The 13,170-nt window shown below is 35.1% G+C and overlaps 1 protein-coding gene across 1 annotated transcript; it reads right to left on the bottom strand.

Moving 5' to 3' along the window:
* Window positions 1–827: 827 nt before the first annotated feature.
* LOC141398603 (uncharacterized) lies at window positions 828–1,673 on the bottom strand. The gene has a single exon (XM_073976016.1). It carries the CDS (start codon window positions 1,651–1,653, stop codon window positions 904–906), a length of 750 nt encoding a protein of 249 aa, XP_073832117.1. The 5' UTR covers window positions 1,654–1,673; the 3' UTR covers window positions 828–903.
* Window positions 1,674–13,170: the final 11,497 nt, after the last annotated feature.

Here is a 13,170-nt window from a genome sequence, read left to right as displayed (position 1 = left end):
GAACGGGCGTTAACTTTTTGAGATTGTTTCAAACGGAGCGCTAAGGATAAAGACGTGAAATTTGCAATATTTTTTACGAGGATCTCTAAGGGACCTTTGAGGACATTTTCGGAATATTGAGATTATGAATCTAGCTACAACAGAATTAACGACAATCACCTCTAAATGTTCAGATTTTTTATACTTTTCCATCGTGCTTCGTTCAGAAACATTATGTTCAAACATTTGCTGACTTTCTGCCACATGCAAATACGACGTAGATAACGTCATTAGCCACTATATTTTTTCTATATATGGTTCTCAGAAATTAAGCATTTAAATGAATAGAATATTTGTATGTGTTTTTGAACTGAATGGGACACACAAAAAATCACATATTCTCTGAACACTCAACAACGTTATAAACGAAATTTAGGTGTAAAATTGAATATTTATTTTATTTAAAATAAAGGCTATTAATTTATTTCAACAGTTTTTAATTTAATGGCTTTTTTGTTAATCCTCAACACAGATCTAACGAAGTGAAGTGAAGAAGAAAAACAAATACACAAAATTGTTGAAAAACCATGGGGGATTTCACAAAAATTTTTAGTGAAAAGCAATTTTCATTTACACACATATAGGTTATAGCCTGGTTAGCGGTCGATTAACAGATTAACTGGCTGGACAGTTGCAAAGTGGTTGCCAACCTGGCGGGTCCATTGTTAATGGTGGTAGGAAGGACAATTTTCATTTAATGAAAATAATTGATACAATTTATCACTTCATTTATTTTTTTTAATGGATGGTGGCATTCCCTGGGCGAATGAACGACCGCCATGCCGGGGTCATTGTCTCTAAAGAAAACAAATTGTGCATGCATAAGTGTGCCGCAGCGGCAGGTCAGTAGATATTTAATAAAATTTATTCAACATGAAGTGAATGCAATTTACGACATTCTTCCATCTCGGCATAAAAAGCCAATTTCATGTGCAGCAGTGTATCAATGAAATAACGTTGAAAATTATTTGAATTTAATTTCCTCGGGCCGTGAGCATAATAACGGCTGCGATGGTTTTCAAATTTATAGGTGACATTAACAGGATAATCTTGGGGTAGGAGTTGGCACACATTTACATTAAAGTATACTTTGGCAACGGCCAGGGGGTTGGGGCATTTGGGGGTGGGCTTGGAGAAGTGAGCCTCCACAAAATAACGCTTACCAAATGGTGGCACATCCACACTTAACTCCTGGGCAATAACCACAAATTTGGTGGCTGGGGTCAGTTCCCAGCTTTCAATAAATTGTGTTATATGACGTACCACAGCTGGGAAATTAAAGTCGTTCAGCAAACACCAGGGTTCTGGGGGCATTAAAGATCCACCACTGGAACTGGAGGTACTTGGTAGGGTAAAGGAACAACTGCTATCATCGCTGTAGTTTAATTCTTTATTTCCATTTTTATTTTTCTTGTTCAAATTCCTTTTCCAACCATTTGGATTTTTGTACAGGAATTCCTCATCGGGATCGGCATTTATTAAACCAGCTGCTGTTTGAACTATATCCTCAAGTAACCCAGCTAATCCTTTGACATCCAAGGGTGGTGGCTTTGCTAATTCTTTTAATTGGGAGTCTCTAATTAGATTCAAAGGTCCCAAAGCTTCTTCGTACATTGTGTATGGAAATATAGGGCTGTTTGAGGAATAATACAGAAAACAAATGACATATGACAAAAAGAAAAGGTGCAAGCATGTTACAAATTCTTATAAAGTATCTACAACAACACTGTATTGAATCAGCTTCCGAGAAAAATAGAAACGGCGATTGTAAGGCTGATTGTAATGCTGATGATAGTTAAAATTTTTGTATGCAACAGTTTGACGAGTTTGGGTATGAACACTTCCCCACTTTCTCCTTCTAGGCAAGGGTTGAATTGTTAAGAACCTTTTCGAGAGGATCTCAAATGCAACAGATGTGAAATTTTTAAGAATTTTTCAAAGGACCTCAGAGGGCAAATGTGATCTCTAGGGCTACAGGCGTGGTATTTTTAAGAGGATCTCTGAGGATACAGGCGTGGGATTCTTATGAACAATTTTTCAAAGTACAAAAACATCAAAAAACTTTTCAAGAGGATCACAAAGATAATAGACGTGAAATTTTTAAGAATTTCTCAAAATGACCTCAAAAGGTATTGCAGTGGAATTCTTTCAACAGAATCGTTAGGTCTACAGTCATAGTATTTTTAAAATACTTTTCAAGAGGATCTCTGAGGATACGTGGAATGCTTGAAGAAATTCAAGCAGACCTCAAAGTCTGCAGGAGTGGAATTCAAATAAAAAATTTAAAAGGACATCAAAGGCGTAGAATTTTAAGATTTCTTCAATAGCATTTCGAAGGTTAAAGGCATAGAACTTTTAAGAAAATTTTCAGTTGTGGACTTTTTAAAAAATTTTCAACAGGATGTCTAAAATTACAGCCCTGGAATTTTTTAGATTTTTTTTAAGATTTTTTATTTTTTTATGGGGATCTCCAAGACTCCTGCCATTGAATTTTTAAGAATTTTTTAATAAGGAATTAGTTAACATATTTTCAAGAGGACCTTAAAAGGATGGAATCATAAGAAAATTTTCAAGATTATCTGTAAGGCTACAGGCGTAGAATTTTTAAGATTTATTTTTCAGGGGCATCTCGAAGGCTCAACCGTAGAACTTTTAAATTTTTATGGGGATCTCAAAGGTTAGAGGCGTGGAATTTTTAAGATTTTCTTCAAGAGGATTTCTAAGGATTACTCGTGGCATTTTTTCAAGAGGATGTCTTACGCTGCAGCCGTGGAATTTTATTATACCCTACACTACGCCCTACATGTCTTTGTGCATTTGTATGTAACATACGAAAGGAAACGAAATTGACCCATAGTTCCTTTTGGGGATATACATATAATCACTTTCCGATTTATGCATGTCCGTCCGTCTGTCCATGTATTTTTGTTCGCAACGTACAGGTCGCATTTTTTGTCTGATTCAGCTAAAACTTGGGGACTACAATTTTTTTAGCCATAGCAAGAACGCTATTGCTTTTGGTGAAAATCGGTTCAGATTTGGATATAGCTCCCATATATATTTTCGCCCGATTTCACGTATTTGCTGTACCAAACACGCTATATACGTCCGATTTTGATGAAATTTGGAATGTTTGACTGAATTCGGTCTAGAAATAAGTTCAGATTTGGATATAGCTCCCATATATACTTTCGGCCGATTTCACGTATTTTCTGTACCAAGCACCCTATATATTTCCGATTTCGATGAAATTTGGAATGTGTGACTGAATTCGGTCCAGAAATAAATATGCCAAATTATATCGAAATCGGTTCAGATTCGGATATAGCTCCCATATACATATATTTTCGCCCGATTTCACGTATTTGCTGTACCAAACACGCTATATATGCCCGATTTTGATGAAATTTGGAACGTTTGACTCAATTCGGTCTATAAATAAGTGTCCCAAATTATATCGAAATCGGTTTAGATTTGGATATAGCTCCTATATATATATTCTGTACTAAGCACCCTATATATTTCCGATTTCGATGAAATTTGGAATGTGTGTCTAAATTCGGTCTAGAAATAAATGTGCCAAATTATTTCGGTTCAGATTTGGATATAGCTCCCATATATATTTTTGGCCGATTTCGTGTATTTGCGGCACCAAACACACTGTATAAGTCCGATTTCAATGATATTTGGAATGTGTGACTGAATTCGGTCTGGAAATAAATGTGTCAAATTATATCGAAATCGGTTAAGATCTGTACATAGCTCCGATTTATATTTTACATATTCATAGTGGTGTAGGGTATCATATAGTCGGCCCCGACCGACTTTGATCCTTTCATTACTGTTTTTTTTTTTTTTTGATAGGATCCCTAAAGCTGTGGCCGTGGAATTTTTAAGATTTTTCAAGGGGATGTCCTAGTCTGCAGCCGCGGAATTTTAAGAATTTTTTCAAGAGGCCGCTAAGGCTTCTTACTCGTACGTTTAATATTTGAGAAGTTTTCAGAAGGACCTCAGAGGCTACAGAATTAAAATTTTTAAGAATTTTTTCAGGATGAACTCCGAGTCTTCTGCAGTAGAATTTTTAAGATTTTTTAAAGATAATCTCAATTTCTACAGGCGTGGTATTTTTATGAAACTTTTCATGAGGATACAGGATTTTAAGAAAACCTTAAAAACTGCAGGCGTGCAATTTTTTAAAATAATCAAAAGGACCTCAAAGGCTACATGTGTGGAATTTTCACTATTTTTTGAAGAGTATTTCGAGGGCTTAAGGCGTAGATGTTTAAGATTTTTTTCAATAGCATATCGAAGGCTAAAGAAACTTTAAGACATTTTTCAACCGTGGACGTTTTGAAAAATTCCAGGGGAATTTTTAAAAATGTTTTAAGAGGATCTCTAAGGCTACAGCCTTGGAATCTTTTAGATTTTTTCAAGAGGATCTCCAGGGCTGCATCCATGGAACTTTTAACAACTTTACCGGAGCATCTCAAGAGGATCGCTAGGACTACGTACATTTAATATTTAAGAACTTTTCAGAAGGACCTCAGAGGTTACAGAATTAAAATTTTTAAGAAATTTTTCAAGAGGAAATCCGAGTCTTCTGCCGTACAATTTTTAACAATTTTTAAAAAGAATATCTAGGGCTACAGGCATGGTATTTTTATGAAACTTTTCAAGAGGGTCTCTAAGGATACAGAAAATTTTTTAAGAGGATCTCTAAGGCTATAGCTGTGGAATCTCTTAGATTTTTTAAGAGGATCTCTAGGACTTGGTATTTTTATGAAATTTTTCATGAATATCTCTGAAGATACAGTCGTGAAATTCTTAAATTTTTTTTCAAGAATACCTAAAAGGCTGAAGGCGTGGAATTTTCATGAAATTTTCGAGAGGATCTCTAAGGATACAGTCGTGAAATTCTCAATTTTTTTAAGAAGACCTAAAAGGCTGCAGGCTTGGAATTTTAAAAAATAATCAAAAGGACCTCAAAGGCTACATGCGTGGAATTTTTAAGATTTTTTCAAGAGTATTTCGAGGGCTTACGGGTAGATTTTTAAGATTTTTTCAACAGCATATCGAAGGCTAAAGAAACTTTAAGACATTTTTCAACAGTGGACTTTTTGAAAAATTCCAGGGGAATTTTTAAAAATGTTTTAAGAGGATCTCTAAGGCTACAGCCTTGGAATCTTTTAGATTTTTTCAAGAGGATCTCTAAAGGGCTGTTTACACCATCTATCAATGTCATATGAGCTGCCATTTCTTTCACCCATTCGACATTCTCTATGTTTGTCAAAATTGACGTCATCTATACAACTTTCAATTTGTGCGTTCATACCTGCAAGTGTTATTTTCGTATGACATAACCTAAAAATATAAAAACAGCTGTTTTTGTCATTATTTGCATTTATTGTTGAGTTGCAATTTTGCGCAAATTATAATTTTGGTTGAAGGAAACTGAATTGGTAGAATTGGTGTTTGGAGTTATAGAGGCATTCATGTTTTTGCCACCAAACAATCATTTCAAAGACTGCTTCTTTCGACCAATCGATCTGAAAATAACATTATAAACGCCATTTATTTACTTTACTGAATATTTAAATATACATACCTTTCCATTTTCTTTTTTAAACGATTTTGTTTTTATACCCTACACCACTATGTGGGGAGGGTATTATAAGTTGGTTTTGGCCAAAAAGTTTGTAACACATCGAAATAATGGTCTTAGACCCACACTTATATATACCAAAATGAATGTCTCGACGAGCTGAGTCGATCTGGCCGTCAGTCCGTCCGTCCGTCCGTCTGTCCGTCTGTCCATCTAAACCTTGTAATCACTCTACAGGTCGCAATTTTGATCGGATCGTCACGAAATTTTGGATGTTGATGGGGGTCCCAGAGGGGAAGAAGCCTATTGATTTTGGTGATGGTCGGATAATAATTAGGGATCGGAGTGGGCAAAAAACTTATGTGGATAAAAAGACAACGTTCTTTTTCAAAGCGAATATCTCAGCTTCTATACGGGGTATACCAAAAGCAAAACCTGACAATAAAAGTAGAAAATATCACCTTTCTAATGATGTAAAGTAGGTTCTCGTAGGTGATCAAACAACGAAGATATTACAATAGTCGCAAATAAAACCCAAATTTTCATTTTTGCGATTTTAATTATAATGACGAATATCACAGCTTTAGTTGGGGACTTTTCAAAAGCAAAGCCTGGCAATGAAAGTAGAAGATCCCATCTTTACAATGATGTATACTAAGTCGGCGTAGGTGACCAAATAACGGAGATATCGCAATAGTCGGTAATACATCCCATTCTTCCACTTTTATGGAAATCACGCTACAGGTCTCAATTTTGATCGGATCGTCACGAAATTTTGAGGGTTAATGGGGGTCACACAGATGAAGAAGCCTATTGATTTTGGTGATGGTCGGATAATATTTAGGGGTCGTAATGGGCAAAAAACTTATTTGGAGAAAAAGACAACGTTTTTTTCCTAAGCGAATATCTCAGCCTCAATATGGGGTATACCAAAAGCAGAACCTGGCCTTGAAAGTAGAAAATATCGCCTTTCTTATGATGTAAAGTAGGTTCTCGTAGGTGATCAAACAACGAATATATCGCAATAGCCGCTAATAGAACCCAACTTTTTATTTTTGCGACTTTAATAATAATGACGAATATCACAGCTTCGGTTGGGGATCTTCCAAAAACAAAGTCTGACTATGAAAGTAGAAAATCCTATATTTACAGTGATGCAAAGTAGGTTGGCGTAGGTGGCCACATAACGGAGATATCACAATAGTCGGCAATATATCCCATTTTTTTTTATTTTTTTGTAATCACGCTATAGGTCGCAATTTTGATCGGATCGTCACGAAATTTTGGGGGCTAATGGGGATCCTACAGAGAAAGAAGCCTATTGATTTTGCTGATGGTCGGATAATATTCAGGGGTCTGAATGGGCAAAAAACTTATTTGGAGAAAAAGTCAACGTTTTATTTCAAAGCGAATATCTCCGCTTCTAAAAGGGGTACATCAAAAGCAAAACCTGTTAATGAAAGTAGAAAATATCACCTTTGCAACGATGTAGGTTGTCGTAGATGTTCAAACAACGAAGATATCGCAAAAGCCGCTAATAGAACACAACTTTTCATTTTTGCGATTTTAATAATAATGACGAATATCACAGCTTTGGTTCAGGACCTTCCAAAAGCAAAGTCTGACAATGAAAGTAAAAAATCCCATCATTACAATGATGTAAAGCAGGTTGGCGTAGGTATCCAAATAACGGAGATATCGCAATAGTCGGTAATACATCCCATTTTTCACTTTTTTGGAAATCACGCTACAGGTCGCAATTTTTATTGGATCGTCACGAAATTTTGGGTGTTATTGGGGGTCCCACAGTGGAAAAAACCTTTCGATTCTTGATAATGGTCGGATATAATTCGGGGGTCGGAATGTGACAAAAAAATATTTGGAAAAAAGACCAACGTTTTATTTCAAAGTTAATATCTCAAATATCTCCCTTTACAAGGATGTGAAGTAGGTTGTCATAGGTGGTCAAACAACAGAGATATCGCAATAGTCGGTAATGCATCCCTTTTTCCATTTTTAGTGCGAAATTTTGATCGGATCCTCACGAAATTTTGGGGGTTAATGGGGGTCTAACAGAGAAAGAAGCCTATTGATGGTTGGCATACATCCCACTTTTCCATTTTTTATTTGGGTTGTATTGTCGATGCACTTAAATGCGTTTCAAAAAAATTGACCTGTGTTAATGAAGACATTCAGAGCAAAGGCGCTAAGCTATCCCAATTTTAATATTTTGAATTTTATTAGTCAAAAGCTTATGAACAAGGGTAGTGGTGTAGGTTATCACATAGTCGGCCCCGGCCCGACTATAGCCTTGGCTCACTTGTTCATTTTTTGTTTGAGAATGTCAGAAAACAGCTGATAAATTTATGTTTACATACGAGAATGCCGTATCAAATAGAGCGCTCCCTAAATGAAAAATTTACATATGAGTTGCCAAATCATTTTGATAGATGAAAATTTACATAGTGGTTACACTATGTGTTCAACATTCGGAGGTAGAAAATTTGGCATCTCATACGACATTGATAGATGGTGTAAACAACCCTTAAGGCTACTTACGTTTAATATTTAAGTAGTTTTCAGAAGGAACAATTTTTAAAAATTTTTTAGGAGGAACTCCGAGTCTTCTGCAGTGGAATTTTTAAGATTTTTTAAAAGAGAATCTCTAGGTCTACAGGCGTGGTATTTTTATGAAACTTTTCATGAGGATACAGGCGTGAAATTCTTAAAATTATTTGAAGAAGACCAAAAAAACTGCAGGCGTGGAATTTTTTAAAATAATCAATAGGAATTCAAAGGCTACATGTGTGGAATTTTCACAATTTTTTGAAGAGTATTTCGAGGGCTTAAGGCGTAGATGTTTAAGATTTTTTATCAGTAGCATATCGAAGGCTAAGGAAGCTTTAAGAAAATTCTCAACCGTGGACTTTTAAAAAAAAATCAAGGGATTTTTAAAAAAAAATTTCAAGAGGATCTCTATGATACAGCCGTGGATTCTTTTAGATGTTTTAAGAGGATCATCTCAAGAGGATCTCTAGGACTACGTACGTTTAATATTTAGGAACTTTTCAGAAGGACCTCAGAGGTTACATAATTAAAATTTTTAAGAAATTTTTCAAGAGGAAATCAGAGTCTTCTGCCGTCCAATTTTTAAAATTTTTAAGGAAAATCCCTAGCGCTACAGGCGTGGTATTTTTCTGAAACTTTTCATGAGGATCTCTGAGGATACAGGCGTAAAATAGTTAATTTTTTTTCAAGGAGAGCTAAAAGGCTTTTGTTGTGGAATTTTTATGAAACTTTTAAAGAGGATCTCTAAGGATACAGCCATGAAATTCTTAAGTTTTTTTAAGAAGACCTAAAACGCTGCAGACATAAATTTTTTAAAAATAATCAAAAGGACCTCAAATGCTACATCCTTGGAATTGTTTACAATTTTTTCAAGATCATTTCGAGGGCTTAATGCGTAGATTTTTAAGATTCTTTTAATAGCATATCGAAGGCCAAGGAAACTTTAAGGACTTTTTAAAAAAATTCAAGGGAATTTTTAACAATTTTTCAAGAGGATCTCTCTTAGATTTTTTAAGAGGATCTCTAGGGCTTGGTATTTTTATGAAACTTTTCATGAGGATCTCTGAGGATACAGGCGTGAAATTCTTAATTTTTTCAAGAATACCTAAAAAGCGGCAGGCGTGGAATTTTTATGAAACTTTTTAAGTGGACCTCTAAGGATACAAGAGGACATCAGGAAAACCTCAAAGCCTGCAGTCGTGCAATTTTTAAAAATTATCAAAAGGACCTCAATGGCTACATGCCTGGTTTTTTATGAAACTTTTTAAGTGGACCTCTAAGGATACAAGAGGACATCAAGAAAACCTCAAACCTGCAGGCGTGGAATTTTTAAAAAGCCTACATGCGTGGAATTTTTAGGATTTCTTTAAAAAGTATTTAGAGGGCTTAAGGCGTAGATTTTTAAGATTTTTTTCAATAGCATATCGAAGGCTAAAGATACTTTAAAAAACTTTTCAACCGTGGACTTTTCAAAAAATTTCAAGGGAATTTTTTAAAATTGTTTCAGAGGATCTCCATGGCAGCAGCGATGAAACTTTTAACAAATTTACCAGAGCAGCTCTAAGACTAAAACCGTCGAAGTTTTTCAGGAGGATCTCTAAGGCTGCAGCCACTGAATTTTTTAGATTTTTTCAAGAGGTTCTTAAGGCTACAGCCGTGAAATTTTTAAGATTTTTTTAAAGAGTATATCTCAGGTGTGGTATTTTTAAGACTTATTTTTCAAAACGATCTCGAAAGCTACAGCCATAGAAATGTTAAGATTTTTTAAGGCGATCTCTAAGGCTAGAAGTGTGGAATTTATATGACTTTTTTCAAGTTTCTTAGTCTTATGATTTTTGTAAGTCTCTAAGGTTGCAACCGTAAGATTTTTACAATTTTTTAGGAGGAAGTCTAAGGATGTAAGCGTTGAATTTTGAAATTTTTTTCGAGAGGATCTCTAAGGCTTCAGATGCTCAATTTTTTTAAGAAAATTTTCAGATTGACCTCGGAGTATAACTTTTAGACACGAAACTTTTAATGAGAACCTTAAGGCTACTGCCCAAGAATTTTTTAGAGTTTTGTTAAGAGGATCTCTAAGGCTGAAGGCTGAGATCTCTTAGAAAATTTTCAAGAAGATCTCAAAAGCTACAACCCTGAAATTTTTAAAAATTTTGTCAAGAGGAATCCTATGGGAGACAATCGAACAACTTCTATGTCAGTCTCCCAGTCTGATAGACAAAAGGCACAGGCTGCTTAGAACATTTAAGATTTTTTATAGAGAATCTCTAGGGCTACATAAGTGGTATTTTTATGAAACTTTTCAAGATGACCTAAATGCTGCAGGCGTGGAATTTTTATGAAACTCAGAGGACCTTTAAGGATACACGAGGACATCAAGAAAACCTCGAAGCCTGCAGGCGTCAAATTTATAAACAATCAAAAGGATTTCAAAGGCTAAATGCGTGGAATTTTTACGATTTTTTCAAGTGTATTTCGAGGGCTTAAGGCGTAAATTTTTCGAAAGCTACTGCCATAGAAATTTTAAGATTTTTTAAGGCAATCTTTAAGGCTACAAGTGTGGAATTTTTATGATTTTTTTTATGTCTCTTAGGCTGCAACCTTGAAAATTTTAAGATTTTTTAAGGCGATCTCTAAGGCTGGAGGCGTGGTCTGCAACCGTGGGATTTTTAAATTTTTTCAGGAGGAAGTCTAAGGATGTACGAGTGGAATTTTAAGAATTTCTTCAACAGGATATCTACGGCTATAGATGTTTTATTTTGAAGAACATTTTCAGTTTCACCTCGGAGACTAACTTATCAGAGATAAAACTTTTCAATGCGAACATTAAGGCTATTGCCCAAGATTTTTTAAGATTTTTTTTTAAAGAGGATCTCTAAGGCTAAATGCTGAGATTTCTTAGAAAATTTTCAAGAAGATCTCAAAAGCTACAACCCTAAAATTTTTAAAAATGTTGTCAAGAAGAATCCTATGGGAGACAATTGAGCAACTTCTCTGTCAGTCCCCCAGTCTGATAGACAAAAGGCACAGGGTGCTTGGGCCTTCTTCCATAGATCCTGCGGTCCTGCTAAGATATTGCAGGATTCTTAAATGACTATGTGGGGTACCATCCTAGACTTTATTAAGTTCAACTAAACTTTATTCATCGTTATTGGTCTGTTCTATCCACTCTTCTCCTCCTCCTTTTTCCTGCGAATCCTACAACCTATCCTAGCCCTAACATAACGTGAAAACACCAAGAATGGTTGGTGGTTTTCCTGTAAAAAGTGAAAAAGCTTGAAAGCCGAACCAAAGAAATATTGCTGGAAACACAATATTTTTCCCAGATTGGATTACGTGAAAGTAAAAGAAATGAAAAACACAAACGGAATCAATTTGCGAATTTGGACAGGATAATGTTTCTTCTTATTGAAAGAAAATGGAAAGTAAGTTGTGGAGATCGATTCTTACCGAATGTAACAAAGGTTGAATTGCAAGTGATTGGACAATTAATAAGTAAGAAATACCGAGAAAGCACAGACGACAGGTTTCGAACTGGAAAAGCAGAACGCACACATATATGTATGTGTGGATGAGCGGCAATGCGAAGAAAAATGAATAAATAGAATAGGAAAAGCCTTAGTTGCCAGAAGCCAACAAGGACCTCTGTGACGCAGGATTTCGGCGTTAACATATCGGTTCTCTAAACAAATTCTTTGAAATTCAGCAATTGTAGTTGTCCAGAACCTTTAAAAAATAATTTGTTTGTACAAGTTTCGGTACAGGTGCATGGACTTGTATGGGTTCTAAATCTACAGAGTAGAAAATTGTTGTCCAAAGACGAACAACAACACTTTTATCAATAAAGACAACACAACAAGCATTCAGGCGATACATACGTGTTGCTATTGGTAAAGTGGTGGTGTAGGTTTAAATAAAACACCAGGTTAAATTGAAAGACGCTGGCGGTCTGAACCTTGGTTTTATTTATATTTATTTTGCGTCAAAGATGCTGCTTCCTGCTTCAAGAATTACAGATGATACTTGACAGAATGAATGCTTTTGATTATTTAGAGATGGGATTTTCTTGATACAACAATCGGCGCAAACATAAGCTGATGTTCGAGGAAACAATAATAATCGATTGTCTATTCGATATGGACCCATCCCTTATAATTTTTTTTAAAAAATTTCGCGTTTGAAATCTTTCCTTTTGAAAATAGCCATAAAATTTCAAGTTCTTCTAAGAAATTTTATACATATTTCATTTTATAGCCTAGGGGTCCTCTAAAAATATCTTAAACCTGCACATTGCAGCCATAGAGGTCCTGCTGGAAAATAGACTGAAAATTCCACATTTGCAGCCTAAGAGGTCTTCTGGGAAATTTCCTTAAAATTGCAGTATTATAGCTTTGGCGGCCCTTTATTAAAAGTTTTCTTAAAGGTTCTACGTTTGCATACTTAAGAATTCTTCTACGTATAAGTAATATTATCAATGATACGCCACTCATACCTCTAACGATAATTCCTATACGCCATCATGTTCTCGCAAAATAATTATTTCCGTATTTAGCCCCTAATTTAATTCAAATTATAAATAAATTAATATATAAAACACGGTATAATAAATTCCCTATTAGAACAATTGTTCTGCCTCACTTGATGGAATAACCCTTTTGTTACATTAGGTAGGTACCACAATAAGAAAAACAGCGAATGTTTGGTGACACACTTGCTCACATTTATTTTTCGTTACACATCCCTTTGTATGTATTGGTGTAAATTTGAATATGTGTATATTTAAATTGTATATACATATATATTAGGGCTATAACCAAAAAAATACCACCACATAGCCGTGTAGAGCACGGAAAACTATTATGAAAAACGGAGTCAATTTTTCTCTATCGCGAAAAAAGTTTCCGCACCAAATGCATTGAAGTTCTGCAATGCATTTTTTAATTTTATCTGTAATAACAATATAT

Source organism: Musca autumnalis, unplaced genomic scaffold (genome assembly GCF_047663935.1).
Source record: "Musca autumnalis isolate F117 unplaced genomic scaffold, ASM4766393v1 scaffold_3, whole genome shotgun sequence".
In the NCBI taxonomy this organism is placed as follows: domain Eukaryota; kingdom Metazoa; phylum Arthropoda; class Insecta; order Diptera; family Muscidae; genus Musca; species Musca autumnalis.
The sequence above is the reverse complement of the archived record's forward strand: the minus strand, read 5'-3'. Positions and strand labels throughout refer to the sequence as shown.